The 16,116-nt window shown below is 41.5% G+C and overlaps 1 protein-coding gene across 1 annotated transcript; it reads right to left on the minus strand.

Annotated features, from left to right (window-relative positions):
• Positions 1–105: 105 nt before the first annotated feature.
• On the minus strand, positions 106–13,861 carry GSTO1 (glutathione S-transferase omega 1). Its single transcript, XM_003904223.4, has 6 exons — positions 12,954–13,861; positions 12,646–12,754; positions 8,076–8,298; positions 4,822–4,920; positions 1,380–1,486; positions 106–315 (listed from the first exon to the last, which is right to left on the minus strand). Exons 1-6 carry the CDS (start codon positions 12,985–12,987, stop codon positions 162–164), a joined length of 726 nt encoding a protein of 241 aa, XP_003904272.1. The 5' UTR covers positions 12,988–13,861; the 3' UTR covers positions 106–161.
• Positions 13,862–16,116: the final 2,255 nt, after the last annotated feature.

The following is a 16,116-nucleotide window of genomic DNA, read 5'->3' on the forward strand; positions in this document are numbered from 1 at the left end:
TGTAGCGGGGCCTTAAGGAGACCCCACCATTAGGCTGTCGATGTCACATCAGAGAAGATGATCCCATGCAACCTGAACCCTTGGTAAAATAAAAGCGTGCTATTATTCATATTAGTGAAGGAAAACATCAGACATAGCTTTATTGCTGACTCCTGCCCCCTTCAGAGCCCATAGTCACAGGCCTCAGGGCTGTTCTGTAAGTAAAGCTCTAGGAAACCTTGCCAGTCCTTCCCACTAATGAGCAGGGCTGAGACTGTGGGATCTTCCTTCATGGCTGCCATCCACAGTTTAAGTTTTGGAGTGTGGTCTACACACCTGTGGGAAGAGGAAAAAATGAAAGAGGTGAGCTAGGTCAACTAGGATGACATCACAGAGTCTCCCAAATGTCATTATTACTCTGCAGTTTCATTTTTTCCCCTTAAATATTTCATTAAAAATATTTTAAAATGCATGTAATAGAATATTCAATTTGAAAGACATTATAGAGGTTCCTTTTTTACCCAAGAGGAATGAGACTAGAGTGAAGCGACTTGTTAATGTGAGAACTTGCCCAAAGAGAGAAACTGACAATTTATTAAAATGAGAACAGGCAATACAATCAGGAATGTTCTATGTTAATTAGTCTACACCCAGATTATGACCAAAAGTAACCCTGAATAGCTCTAATGTCCAAGAAGCGGGAGTAAGGCAAGGTGGCTGCCAAACTCAAAACAGAATTTGGAAAATAATGTGGAAATCTTACTGGTAAATGGGAGGTAACACTGATCATACAATCTGGCAACAACATCCTTATAAAAATTTACAACCTTATGGATTTTTTTTTTTTTTTTTTTTTTTTTTGGATACAGAGTGTTGCTCTTGCCCAGGCTAGAGTTCAGTGACATGACCTCGGCTCACTGCAACCGCCTCCCGGGTTCAAGTGATTCTCCTGCCTCAGCCTCTCGAGTAGCTGAGATTACAGGTGTGCACCACAATGCCCAGCTAATTTTTGTATTTTTAGTAGAGATGGGGTTTCACCACATTGGCCAGGCTGGTCTCCAACTCCTGACCTCAGATGATCCACCCGGCTCGGCCTCCCAAAGTGCTGGGCTTACAGGCATAAGCCACCATACCCTTCCCCTTATGGATTTGTAATCAGGAAGGAAGGAGTAAATTTCAAAGCACTTTACTACATGTCACAGAAATCCCTGCCTCCTCCCAGTGATGGAGAGTAGTTAGTGTAGGTATATGACATGCCCTGGATAGTCCAAGACTCCCGACTGCTTGTTCTCATTCAGACCAGTTGTATTACATATTTTAACTTCTGTTAAAAAGAAAGGTCAATATATACTATGCCAACTGTCATCCTAGATTATGCACAAAATATTCAAATATCTTACTCATATAACTTCATTGCTTCCAGCCGTTCAAACCAGGGCCAGATGAGATAATCAATCATAGAGATAGAATTGCCACCAAAGAACGTCGTCTTCTTATTAGTCAGAACCTGAACATTAAACAGCATAAAAGTATTTATTATTTGTGCATGTAGTAAGACTCACTAGAAACGCTGAAGGGAAATTAAGTAGAGCAGGTGAGAGAAGCAGTTTTTACTCCAATGTATCCAAGTTGGGTTTTTGTCTGTTTGATCAAAAAACTTAATTAAGCTTTAGAATCTGTTGGTCTGGGATGAAGCAAAACAATCGCAACATAAACTAGAAAACTGAAAAATAAAACAAGTCACAGAGTACAACATATCTGTAATACAAAGGACTGGTATTCAGAATATAGAAAGGATTCCTGGGAATCAGTAAGAAAAATGGCAAATAACCCATTAGAAAAATGAGCAAGACTTGATCTTCACAAAAGATGATGTCCAAATGACCAATTATCATTTGGAAAGGTGTTCAACTGCATTAGTCATTAGGGAAATGCAAATTAAAACCAAAATACAATAACACTATACATCCATGAGAATGCCTAAAGTGAACAAAATGAAGTTGGCAAGGGTATGGAACCACTGTCATAGAGGTGTAAATTGGTACAACCATGTTTTAAGAGTATGCATACTCTTATCACCGAGCAATTCTACTTGGAAATGTAACACATGTTCACCAAAAGATATGTATATGAATGTTCACTGCAGCACTATTTGTAATAGCCCAAATGTGAAAATGCTTATTATCAAGAGTAGAATGGGTAAACTATAATATACTATACTTTGGAACACTGTATAAACAATAGGAAAGAACTACACACAGCATAGATGAACCCACAAATCTAATATTGAATGAAAGCAGGCAGACCCAAAAAGATGAACATTATATGAGTTCATTTGCATAAACTACAAAAAAGCCCAAACTAATATTTTGTTAGTTGATATGAGTGCTGGTTCCATGACTATGTTCACTTTGTGAAAATGTGTATGTTCTTATGCTTTGGGTACTTCCCTGTGTCAAAAATTAAAAATACTAACTTTTCAATATAAAATGCACAGTCTGCAGCTTATGATGGTTCAGTTTAAATTCTTTTCAACTTTACAATGGTGCAAAAGCAAGCATTCAGTAGAAACTGTACTTTGAATTTTGCTCTTTTCCTGGGCTATCGATTTGCAGTATGATACTCTTGATGCTGGGCAGCCACACCATCAGGAGAGTAAACAACCAATGCTCTAATGTGTGCTGTGTTGCCAGCATCTTTTGAATATGGATATTCAATAAATTATATGAAATATTCAACACTTTATAAATAGGTTTTATGTTTGATGATTTTGCCTAATTGCAGGCTAATGGAAGTTTTCTGAGCACATTTAAAGCAGGCTAGGCTGAGCTATGATGCTCTGCAGGTTGGGTTTATTAAATGCATTTTCCACTTACGATATTTTCAACTTATGATGGGTTTATTGGATGTAACCCCATTGTAAGTGCAAAAGCATTTGTACTTAAAATATACTGGAAATAGATTGTATTAGCTACTAAACAGATGACAATCATTTGAAAACCAAACACAAATTGTATGTTTCTGAAATTTTAAGAAGGTGAATTGGTTACAGGGTTTGCCAAAGGGAGTGATTGAGAATATTATCTGGCTATTTAAACCAACACCAAACTAATTTGTCCTTTATAAATAACCTCCATAGTTTTTTTCAATGCATAGTATGCATTTTAGATTGCATATATCTACTGATTGTGTTCCGTCTACTACTGAACTAATTATCTGAAGAATATGGACTGCATCTTACTTTCCAGCTCCCACACTGTTCAGCAGAAAAAAATAAAGTACCAACATTGATTCCAGAAGAAATGTAAAACCGAAAAACCAATTACCATTAAAGAAATCAAACTAGTAATGAAAAATCTACCCCTGTTAAAGACACCAGGCTCAAATGTTTTAAAGAAACACTAGTCCCTACCAAATGGTTTCAGAGATTAGAAAAACAGCTTAGTTACCCAACTCATTTTATGAGGTCAGAATATCCTTGATACCAAAAGCCAATAATGATACTATAAGAATAGAAAATTAAGGCCGGGCGCGGTGGCTCAAGCCTGTAATCCCAGCACTTTGGGAGGCCGAGACGGGCGGATCACGAGGTCAGGAGATCGAGACCATCCTGGCTAACACGGTGAAACCCCGTCTCTACTAAAAAATAAAAAATAAAAAAAAAATTAGCCGGGCGAGGTGGCGGGCGCCTGTAGTCCCAGCTACTCGGGAGGCTGAGGCAGGAGAATGGCGGGAACCTGGGAGGCGGAGCTTGCAGTGAGCTGAGATCCGGCCACTGCACTCCAGCCCAGGCAACAGAGCGAGACTCCGTCTCAAAAAAAAAAAAAAAAAAAAAAAAGAATAGAAAATTATAGGCCAATCTCATTTATGAACACACATACAAAACTCATTTATTAGCTAATTCTACAGTACATATAAAAATCCATAGAGAACAAGTAGGTTTTATCTTAGGAATGCTAGGATGGTTAAACATTAAAAAAAAAAAAAAAAAAAAATCAGTCAGTAGCACCATATTCACCAGATTAACAGGAAAAAATTCTATGAACATTTCAATAGATGTAAAAGACGCAGAAAAAGCATTCAATAAAATTCAACATTTATGACTTTTTAAAAAATTAGCAAACTAGTAATAGAAGAGAACTTTATAATGAAAAAAAAGGTTTCTGAAAAACCTACAGCAAACGTCATATTACTGATAAGATGTTAAATGCATTCCCATAAAAGACGGGAACTATATCTTCTGTCAGCAAAAACTTCAGGCTTAGCATGAATGAAATATCTCAAGGCCAAGAGACAGACTCCAAGACCCAAATGTCAGCTTTCCCCAGAAGAAGGTAAAATATATCTGGGCTTCCCTCAAGTGTCTGTACTGTTCATTGCAAACTTTTTCTGGTGGGAAATATTGAGTATGTAATACTAAGTGGACACAGGACACAGAAAAAAAAGCAGAACACAGAATGATATCTATGCTCTGATTAGAGCTACATTAATTTTTAAAAATACATGGACAAGGACTGCAAACAAGCATGGAAAACTGGATACATAAAAGCTTGTGGAAATGTGGGTACAAGTTCCTTTTTCCTTGTTACTTTAATGTTAACACAGCAGAATATTTTAAAGCAAGCCCATGACAAAGTATTTTTAGGTGTTTTGATGTATATCTTAAGCAGAACAGCTTTCTGCTTTATAACAGCAGTCTGCTATAAACAAAAATGTTTAGGGGAATTTTCCTAATTGCCAGAAAGTGACTTGGGAAGTGGGAATATGAAGAAAAGAATAGGAGGAAAAGGAGGGTAGGTATAGTTATCGTTTACTCTGATGGTAGCTAGGAGAAATGATTACCTCCTCTAGCTTGGTAAATTCTTTACGAAATTCTTCTTTTAGGCCAGCATAGTCTTCTTTATTTTGGCTTCTAATAAAGCTTCCTACCAAGGATGGCACCTAGAAAGAGAATAATTTCTTAGTTTATCAGTTTATGGCTAACTATATCGGCCCCCTCACATAAAAACATGACAGAACCCTCATAGTCCCGGTGTCAAGGTGTTCTAGAAACATCAAGGGTGCACCAAGTTCCTGTGCTCACAGAGGCAACGGACTGGTCTTAGGAACAGTTTTGTGGCCTAAAATGCTGGGTTGGTCAGGATTTTATCAATTATAAACAACAGAACCTACTTTGGCATGTTTAAGAAACAACTTTCTTTCCTTTTTTTTTGAAACGGAGTCATGCTCTGTCACCCAGGCTGGAATGCAGTGGCACGATCTCAGCTCACTGCAACCTCCACCACCCAGGCTCAGCAATTCTCCTGTCTCTGCCTCCTTAGTAGCTGAGATTATGGGCATGTGCCACTACGCCCAGCTAATTTTTGTATTTTTAGTACAGCAGATGGTGATTCGCCATACTGGCCAGGCTGGTCTCGAACTCCTGACCTCAGGTGATCCATCTGCCTCAGTCTCTCAAAGTGCTGGGATTACAGGCTTGAGCCACCACACCCGGCCAACACAACTTTCTTTAAAGGAGACTAAGTGGCTTATAGAATTATTGGGAGGCTGAACAAACAGGCTTGGAATTAAGACAGAACATCCCAAATTCATGCTGAGAACTGGCCTCATGGGAAGCGCCCACTGATGCTAGTGCAAGCTGAACATTAGATGCTTCAGTTTGTGCGGCTGCCAGAAAGTAGAGTCTGAGATAACCGCTAATGCCACTGGCACTGATGCCATTTCTACTCGAGAATTTTATTTTGTAACCCACACTGCTGAAACCCAGAAGCTCTGCCGCCACTCTCACCAGCAGAACCAGTGGAGAGCTGAATGTCTTAAACAGATATCCCACCAAGTCTGTTTCCTCACCTTGCTCGTTTCTGAATTGAGCTCTATTGTGTGTGTCTGACAGGAAAAGCCTAGGTCACAAAACTTGGCCCCAACTGCAAAGAGCTAGGGTAGAGAATTTTTCTGATTTCTTTGTTGGGGAGGACGCCAGGAGACTGTCCAAAAGGGACTGACTACCTAAAGACTTGACGGGTGTAGCATCAGATGCTTTAATGCTCGTGATGGTGTTTGTGTGTTTTAGTACTTTGGTCTTTGGTGTCATTTCATTGCAAGATGCAGAAGTCCACTCATCCTAGTTTAAGTAAACAGGCACTTGTAAAAATATAGAATCCCATGAAATCCCATCCACATCAGTTCAGCCTGCCCTGGGACTGAAGGCTTTCAGGCAGCCCTTTCATCCACATTTCCATCTGGGTCTACCTGGTCTTTCATCTGTTTTTCCTTACATTTCTGCTCCATATTACCTTATGTACTTCAGTCCCTTTGCAATGCTTTTAATTTTTGCTTTTCTAAAAAATTATTTCTTAAGTGGCTTTGGTTTTCCTAGCCTCTAATGTTATATTTGAGCCCCAACACTTAGTTGTCTTTACTGTCCTAACCTTTACTGTCTTAGTCTCTGTGTCTCATTTCCAAGTTCCCAGGAGAGAAGGTGACTGGCCCAGGTGTGGGGGTGGGGTACGTTTCTGTTCTGATGGGCTGTGGCCAGGAGAGCAGGGTCATATGTACATAAGGCCACCTCTCCCTTAAAAGCAAGTGGGGAAGTAAAGATGGGCATCTTCAGCATTCCTTCTAAAGCTCATTTTCTTTCTAGATAGTACAATGAATCTCTTGTGACTACTTTTTAAAGTAGTAGCTTTATGCATGAAAGTAAAACTTCATGCCTAAAAGCTTTACTTTTAAAGCTCATTTTCTCTGACGTGTCCTACAAGTCCTTTCACAATCCAGTTCCTGTTTACCTCTCCAAAGTTATCCATTTTATCTCTTCTCCTGATACTTTATATTCCAGGCATACTAAAAAAAGTTTTCTAGAACTGGCACCAGACCAAAGAGATTTTTCTTAAAGAACCACTTAGGCTTATGTTTTTTGGTTGATATTGATGACTTCATGTCTTGAAGCTGCATGCCTTTAACTTGTTACTACTTTGTAAAACTCTCCAACATCTTTCTTGAAAATGTCATGTTCCCTTTCATTATCTTTCACAGCAGCCACCTCTACTATTCTTTCACCCTCATCTTACTAAGCAGGTGACTCACTCTTCCTTTCCCGTTGGCTTCCCTTTGTAATGTCTCCTAAAACGGAATGTTTTCCCTATAACTCTTTCTTAGGGCATTTCTTTAACCATCTTTTTCTCTAAAGATAATCCTTTATACACTGACCATACTACCAAGGTGACAATATTATAGGCATATAACCAGACATGCTATTCTTGGTGTCTAAACACACATCTGTTAGTTATTTCTTTATTAATATTAATTGTTTGTGCTAATCCACAATGTTGATGCTAAGTAAGGTACAAACAGTTCTCCAGGAATGCCATTTATTCAGTCATCTGAGTAGCTGCTCACTGCTTGATGCTATGGCTATAAGGACAAGAACTAAGTAGTTACTGTGTCAGACTCTGCTCCAGGTGTTTTATATTAACTGATTTTTATCTTATGAGGTGGGAACAATTACTATATCCATTTTACCAATGATGAACAGAGAGGCAAAGTAATAAGTAACTTGCTCAGAGTCACAAGGAAATAGCAGAGCCAGTCACAAAACTAGGCAGCGAACTAACAGTGATCAAAACACAGCCCTCACCCTCAAGGAGCTCACAACCCCAGTGCAGTACACAGGCAAGAAGACAGGCAAAAGTTCACACAGATGGGAACTCAGAAGCTAGAGCACTGACCAGCCTGACAAGCTCCTGAAAGGCAGCAGTGTCTGAACAGACATGTGAAAAATGATGTGGAGATAACCAGGCACGGTGAGAAGTGGGAAGAATCTGACAGCAAGAATTGAGAGAGAAAGGGGCGAATTTGGGAATTCTGAGAAAAGTTTAGTATGGCTGGCATATATAAAGTGTCAGGAGAAGAGTGAAAAGGGATAATTTTGGAGGTAAACAGGAACTGGATCGTGAAAGGACTTGCAGGACACTCAGAGCTGACAAGTATATTCCTGTTTTGTTTTTCTCTCCCAAATCACTGAACTATAAATGGCAGCACAGATTTCGCTTTAAAAAACAGGTTTTTCAAATAGGAGCTGAAATTTCTTATGCACAAACCTTAGAAAACAACTCTAAGATCATCTTCTGGCAAGCTTTCTCATAGGGGTCATCCGGCAACAGCTTCTTCCCTGGGTATGCTTCATCCAGGTACTCACAGGTGATGGGAGACTCATAGATCAGCTGACCCTGACTGTTTTCCAGAACTGGCACCAGACCAAAGGGATTTTTCTTAAAGAACCACTCAGGCTTATTTTTCAGGTTGATATTGATGACTTCATGCCTGAAAGACACATAGGAGACTATGAAGAGAGGGAAACCACTTTTGTGCTTTTGGATAAATCCTCTTTGCCATCCACTTAGCTGATCAAACCCCAAATTTAGGAGTCTGCCTAGATTCCTTCCATTCTAGTTTTTGATTTTATGAATTTGACTACTTTCGATACACCTTTTAAGTGCAATCATGCAGTATTTGTCTTTCTGTGTCTGGCTTATTTTACTTAGCATAATGTCTGCAAGGTCCATCCATGTTGTCACGTATTGCAGAATTTCCTTCCTTTTTAGGTGGAATAGCATTACAACATTTTCTTTATCCATTCATCTGCTGATGGACATTGACATTATGCTGTTATGAACAGTGCTGCAGTCTACATGAGAGTGCTAATATCTCTTTGAGAACTTGATTTCATTTAATTTGGATATATACCCAGTAGCGAGACTGCTGAATCATATGGTAGTTCTATTTTTAATTTTTTGAAGAACATCTATACTGTTTTCCATAGCAGCTGTACCATTTTACATTCCCGCCAACAGTGCGAACGGTGTGCAAGGGTTCTGATTTCTACACATCCTTGCTAATACTTTTTGTCTTTTTTAGTTATAGTCATCTTGACAAGTGTGACGTTATTATGTGATTTTGATTTGCATTTTCCTGATGATTAGAGATAAGCACTTTTTCATATATGTGTTGCCCATTTTTATGTCCTCTTTGAAGAAATGTCTATTTTTTTAATTTTTAATTTTTTTTTTACACTCTGTCTCCCAGGCTGGAGTGCAGTGGCTTGATCACAGCTCACTGCAGCCTCAACCTCCTGGGCTAAAGCGGTCCTACCTCCCGAGTAGTTGGGACCACAGGCGTGCACCACCACACCCAGCTAATTTTTTTGTAGAGACAGGATCCTGCCGTGTTGCCAAGACTGGTCTTGAACTCCTGGGCTCAAGTGATCTGCCTGCCTTGGGGTTATAGGCGTGAGCTACCATGCCCAGCCTGAGAAATGTCTGTTTAAGATCTTAGCCCATGTTAAAATCAGGTTTTTTCGTTGTTGAGTTGTAGAGATTCCTTATGTATTTTGGAGATTAACCCCTTACCAGATATGTGGTTTGCAAGTACTTTCTCCTATTCCATAGGTTGCCTTTTTGCTCTGTTAATCATTTCCTTTGCTGTGTGGAAGCTTTTTTGTTTGATGTACTCCCATGTGTTTATTTTTGGTCTTGTTGCCCAGTCTGTGGTGTCATGTCCAGGAAATCATTGCCAAGGCCAGTGTCATGAAGCTTTTCCCCTATGTTTCTTCTACACATTGGCCTTTTTTATATTGCTTGAATTTGCCAAATGTGTTTCCACCTTAGAGTCTTTGCACTTGATGGTCCTCTGCCTCCTCTGCCTGCCTTTTCCTAGGTCTTCCCAGGTCAAATACACATCCCCAGGCCCTCCCTGACCACAGCTCTGAAGTTGCTGAGCAGCTTCTATTACATGATTATCATGTTTTACTTTCTTCATTGAATTGATAATGTGTATCTGAAATTACTTTGCTCACTTATTTACAAGTTTATTAAGTTATCTTCCTAGAATGTAAGCTCCATGAAAGGTGAGATCTTGTGTATCTGCTCATAGTAATAAACAAACATGTAAGTGAGCAAAATGCTAAATAGATACAAATACTCTGAAGAAAATAAAAAGTTTCAGATAAGGACTCAGTAAATATTTTTGTTTTGAAATATTTCATATGAATGAATGAATATATCAGTGGAAATGCTTCAAAATTGTCAATAAGATACTCTGTTTATGGCTAAGAGGTATCTTAGTTATAAATCATATGAGGCAACTAATTGAATTGTGTCCACTACCCACTATATGAGAACCAACATAAAATTCAATTTATTTTGCTAATTTGAGTAAAAAGTTTCTTGGTTTTTACAAAGATATTAAAGAATCCTTAAAATCCACCCACAAGACCAGGTGTGATAGCTCAATCTGTAATCCCAGAACTTTGGGAGGCTGAAGTGGGCGGATTGCTTAAACCCAGGAGTTCAAGACCAGCCTGGGCAACATGGTGAAACCCTATCTCTACAAAAAATATAAAAACTAGCCAAGTGTGGTGGCACTCACCTGTAATCCCAGCTACTCAGGATGCTGAGGTGAGAAGATTACTTGAGCCCTGAAGGCAGAGGTTGCAGTGAGCCATGATTGCACCACTGCATTCTAGCCTGGGTGACAGGGTGAGACCCTGTCTCAAAAAAAAAAAAAAAAAAAACCAACAATCCACCCACAAAAAAAGCTTTCAGATTAAATCTCCATGCACTGATTTTTAAAAAACATGTTGTCTGAGTAAATCGTACAAAGTAAACCAAAAAGGAAGAAAACAGGTGAAGTCCAGGCTATAGTCAGATTATATTTAGATCTATCTTGTATGTTGCCTGAGATGGTAGAGGAACTAAGAGAAAAGAGCCAAGTCCATATGATCGTCAAGGCTGAATAAATATTCAATGGAACAAATTACTAAAAAAAAAAATAGACACCAATACCTTTTGTTTTCTACTTTTCCATCCACAGCTGTAGCTAGAACAGCGTTTCATTTAAGGATTTAAATACATAATCCCCCATGGAAACAAAGGAACATCCAATTTGAACATGAGCACAGGTGTGTGTATAATTTAAAAGGTTCATGTGCTGACAGAATACTGGACACTTAGGTACCAGCCATTGCAAAAAAAAAAAAAAAAAAATTACTTGGCTGCTTGCCAAAGAATTATCAACATTTTTGAACTATGAAACAAACAAAAACTTTTGTTACTATGAAAACAAAAGGCAGATCCTGGGCTTTTGTTCTTAAAAAAAAAAAGTATCTCGGAACACACATGCATTTTGGTAACTTGGCATCGTGAGCCAACAAGTCTATACACCTGCCACAGCAAGTTGGAAGATGCATCTTTTAGAGAAAACCATGCTTTGTTAAGTCATATCATGTGGTTAGAATCTAGTACTTTCCCAGTAAAAGCCTCCTAGGGGCTCCAGCTTAAAACTGGTCTGTTAATGTAGTAGACCTTTGTTGTTTGCACTGCCTGGAAGCTGTTAACCACCCTCTGCCTCCCTTCTACCCACACTATTATGGGAAGATAGTTCCAATGTTCCTTTGGAAAACTGCCCCAGTAAATAAGGTAGGGTTGTTTCAGACTAAAGGTCCAGGGTGAAGCACATAACCCAGGACTTTGTGCCTCTGAATCCAGCTGTGTCATGCTCCTGGACTTTTCAATTAAATGAGTACCAAAAAAGGTCTTTTTCAATTTCGATTAAATTAGATTTCTCTTAGTACAATAAAAGAGTTCTATTACAGCAAATATGACAGTGTTTTTGATAAACATTACTAAGTAGTAAGTATTCTGTGTTCAGAATCATAATCTCATCCAAATGAGAGGCATTTCTTAGTGAAGTAATGACAAATCCCCTTCAAATGTATTTTTAAAATGCATTTTACCTTTCTTTTAGGGAAAATAATTGCCTACTCCTAAAGATTCTCCCCTTAGAAAACTAAAATTAGTTCACAGACACTAAACACACAGAAAATTTCTTAAGAATGGGGGTTTGGTTTTACACTTCCACAGAGCCTTCCACACCACAGGTATCTAATAAATGTCTAATCAACAGACATTCAAAGGTCATGGGAAAGGAAGTGGTTCCAATGGATACTTGGTGTCAGAGAAAAGTGAAGTGACTGTTGCATATGTCCTGTGGATAGCCCGTAAGTCAAAAACTACGCTAGTTTCAAAACAGGCTCTGCAGAAGGATGAGCTAGACAGACACTTCCCTCTGTTTGACTCAACCAACAGCCCAATCCACAGGAGTATGTGCAGTAAACTCAGCACTACTCTAGGAGGGTCAGGGTCTAAACTCTGCTTTACTGGGGTAAATTACTATTCCAGGAGGGAACAATACATTCAGAATACCAACTAACAGTTGAGCTGGAATAAGAATGGGGAATCACAATAGGGCGAAAGCAAAAGGACTCTGGACCAGGAATTTGCGACCTACCAAAGCTGAAAGAGCTGCTGCCGGTTATTACCCGGGCAAATCACTAACATCACTGGAGCCTCAGCTTTTCTAATCCATTAAATGGTTGGTTAATCTAAATGAGGTGTCCCAGACCTGGAGTCTTGTCCTAGACCGTTGGAATCTGTGGCCTATTTTTCCTAGGGGAAGGGTCTATACCTTGCTGTCTCCCAAAGGGCGGAGAATAATGCACAGTAAAGGACGCTGGCGGGAGGCGGGTAGAAAGGGGCTGAGACCCCACCCCACCCCGCCGCCTGCAGCAAGCTCCTGGACAGCTCGGGGAGCGTGCCCTGCCTGGGTGCCCACCTGATTCCCTTGGCCTTCAGGACCAGAAGCGTCCTCTCAGCAAACGGGCAGAACCTCATGCTGTAGACGCGGATCGAGCCCTCCGGGACCGGCCCCGGGGGCGCGCTTCCTGCCGGGGAGAAGCGAAGGAGATTACGGCCCAGAGAGGTGTCGAGACCCCCAGTATCCCACGGCCCCCGCGTCCCACTGCAGCTCCGACCCGTTCCCCGCCGGTGGGGCGCTCCCGGGAGGCTGGGCTCCCGGAGCAGCCTCGAACATGCCGCTGGGGGTCGCCGAGATCACCCCTCTTCGCGGCGGGCAGGCCTCACCCTTCCCCAGGCTCCTGGCAGACTCCCGGGACATCGTGGCGCAGCGCAGGCCAAGCTCCTCTGGGGTTTGCAGGCGATTCAGGAAGTAGGTCGCCCGTCCTTCCCGCCCTCCTTCCCTCCCCGCTTCCTCCCTGCCTCAAAAGTGCCTGCCCCGGGCGGCCGCCAGCTCCACCCTGTGTGCCTTCCCGGCTTTATGGGATAGCTCTTAAAATAGCTTAAGGGGCTGTGTCAAAGCATCTCGCTGGCCAAGAGATGCGTCCGCAGGGAGATGCACAAAAGTTCTAAATGCTCAGAGTCATCCCTCCGCCCCCGAACGAAGGGGCCTCCACTCCGCCCTCCATGGGGCCCCACGTCTGACGCTGGCCCTGACCTCCCTCCTGTGGCACTGACCTCGAAGCGCCACCCGCTCCGTACCAAGGCTTCACGGCTTCAGAGCCTGTGGCCCGAACTCATGGCTCACTCACCGGTCCAGAGCATTCTCTCCAAAGGCTCCTGTTAGCTTGTGAAGGGAAAATAAAAATCTCTGGACCCCAAAATTACTACGCCAAAGGGAAGAGTCAAGCTTGGAAACTGAGTCAGGCAACACTGCCTCCCATTTTGTTCCTAAATAGATAGCTACAAAGATCAAAAGCCACACACCTCCCCAAGGGGCTTGTTTACAAGGAAATTCCTTGTGGGCCCCCAAGATCTTTACTCTAAAACAGATCAGTTGAATCTCATCCTGGCAATGTAAACTAACGGCTTATCTTCCCAAGTATGGGACAAAGACAGGTCTAGGAGTCATCCTTCCTCTCGCTGGAGATAAATGCATATTTGACTGCTTCCTCCACCCTATATTTAATCTTGTAAAAATGCAGATTCACCAAGCACTAGCATAATTGACTATTCCTCTACGACCTCCTTTCACGAATGTAACATGTGCTTTCAGTGAATGCTGATCAAAGGCCCCAAAGAATGCAACTACTTGCCCCTTTTAACTACCTTCCCTTTTTTCTTTCTTTCCACTTTCCCCTACTGCCTGCTCTTTCCCCTTTAAATATTGAAGTCCTCAAGCCCTCTTTGGAAAGAGCACAGATCACAGATGTTCCTGTGATTTTGTGTTACTTTTTCTCAGATGTGTCCTCAACCTTGGCAAAATAAACCTCTAAAAGGATTGAGACTCACCTTGGTCGTTTCCTTTGATTTACAAGCTCATCTATGCCTCGCTGCAGGATTGCCCAGCCACCTGGACAGGCTTTTCCTTTTTCTGTCAGTACTAGCTTAACGTGACTACTGGGAGGGCCTCTGTCCCTACTGTCACCTGTAGGATACATCCTTTTCATTTTAACCCACAGGAGACAGCACAAGCCTGGATATCATCAACCTCAGAATAATGGTGCTGCTTTCAAAACTCTCCCACTTACTAAACATTTGTGTTTGAAGCCCTGGTAATGTAACTGAGTACTCCCATTTTTCTAAGAGATAGAGGATGAATTATGTTTTACATTATTTGTTTCTCCCATCTTTTCTTTTTTCTCCTTTCTCCCTGTTCACCACTTCCTACTTAGCTCTTTAGAAATGCGATTATCATCTTTGACCTTCCCTTCACTGACACTCCATACAGGGCAAGCTTATCTAACTGGGTGTTTACTTAAAAGCTCCAGAGCAGGACTCTCACCCACCAGGAGACTGCCTCCAGAGATAACAGTCAATTTACATCCAAAAGTCCACTTTACAAATGACTTCTGCCTATAATGGCACCACCCAGTAGATAAAGCACCACAGTGAGTCGTACAAACTCCCACCCACTCGCTCCCTCCCCAGCGTGCAATTCATACCAACTCCCCCCTTTAAAAGCCCCTGCTTTCTGCCCCAGAAGTGAAGTGGTACCCTTAAGGCAGGAAGCCTGTTGTTATTCCCGTAAGCCAGCTTTGGAATGAAAAATCACTTTCTTTATACCAGACTTTGCTTTTCTTATTAATAATTGGACTCTGAAAGAGGCAAGCAACTGAACCTGCATTTCAGTTAAATAAGGGCACAGGCTCAGAATCAAGCAGGTGGAATGAATGAATTTAGTCTTGGGTCTGGGAATAAAGGTCTGGCCAGAGAGTCCTCTCAAACAGCTCTTTTAACTTAGGGGTCAGGAAAGAGGGGTTCCAGGGCCATCACACAGATGAGGAAAAAGACTATTCAGTGATTTCCCTGTTTGCCTAGATTCGAAAGCTGGTAACTCCTGTGCCATTTATTGGGGTGGGATGAGGGTAGGTGTCTATCTTTATTTTGATTAGCCCTATTACGGGAGGAGCAGAGAATGAGGTGAACAGCAGCAAGTCTTGGAGCAGCCCGCCTGTTTTGATCCTGGCTCCACCCCTGTATTCAGTTGCTAGGACTAGGGTAACAAAGTACTGCAGAGTGGCTTAAACAACAGAAGTGTGTTGCCTCACAGCTCTAGAGGCTACAAGTCCAAGACGAAGGTGTCAGCTAGGTTGCTGCCTTCTGAGGAGGGAGTCTGTGAGGGAGTCTGTTCCATGCCTCTCTCCCAGCTTCTGGTGGTTTGAGGGAATCTTTGATGTCCCTTGGAGTGCAGAAGCACCACCCACCCCATCTGTGCCTTCATCTTCATTCACACTCCATTGTGACCTCATTTTAATTTAGTTACATCTATTTCCAAATAAGGTCACATACTGGGGTACTGGGGATTAGGACATCAATGTATGAAACTGGGGGGAGCACAATTCAACCCGTAACAACCACTTATTAACTGTGAACATGGGCAAGTCACTAACCTCAGTGTGTTTCAGTTCCCTCACCTGTAAAATAAGGTGGAAAACATGTTATGCCTCCTGTATAGATGTTACGGGAAAGGGGTCCTGATCCAGACCCAAGAGAGGGTTCTTGGATCTCGCGTAAGAAAGAATTCAGAGCGAGTCCACCGTGCAAAACAAAAACGTTTATTAAGAAAATAAAGTGGTGAAAAACAGCTACTCCATAGGCGGAGTAGGGTGTTCCCGAAAGTAAGAGAATGAAGGTGCCCACCCCAGGTACAACGCCTGTATACATAGGATGAAAAAAAGATCATGGGGAGATGTGCTCTGCTACAAGGGTTTGTGATAAAGGATTAATTTTCGTAATTACTATGTTTTGCAAGAATCAATATTATTATCTTTAAAGCAAAATTAGGAAT

Source organism: Papio anubis, chromosome 11 (assembly GCF_008728515.1).
Source record: "Papio anubis isolate 15944 chromosome 11, Panubis1.0, whole genome shotgun sequence".
Classification (NCBI taxonomy): domain Eukaryota; kingdom Metazoa; phylum Chordata; class Mammalia; order Primates; family Cercopithecidae; genus Papio; species Papio anubis.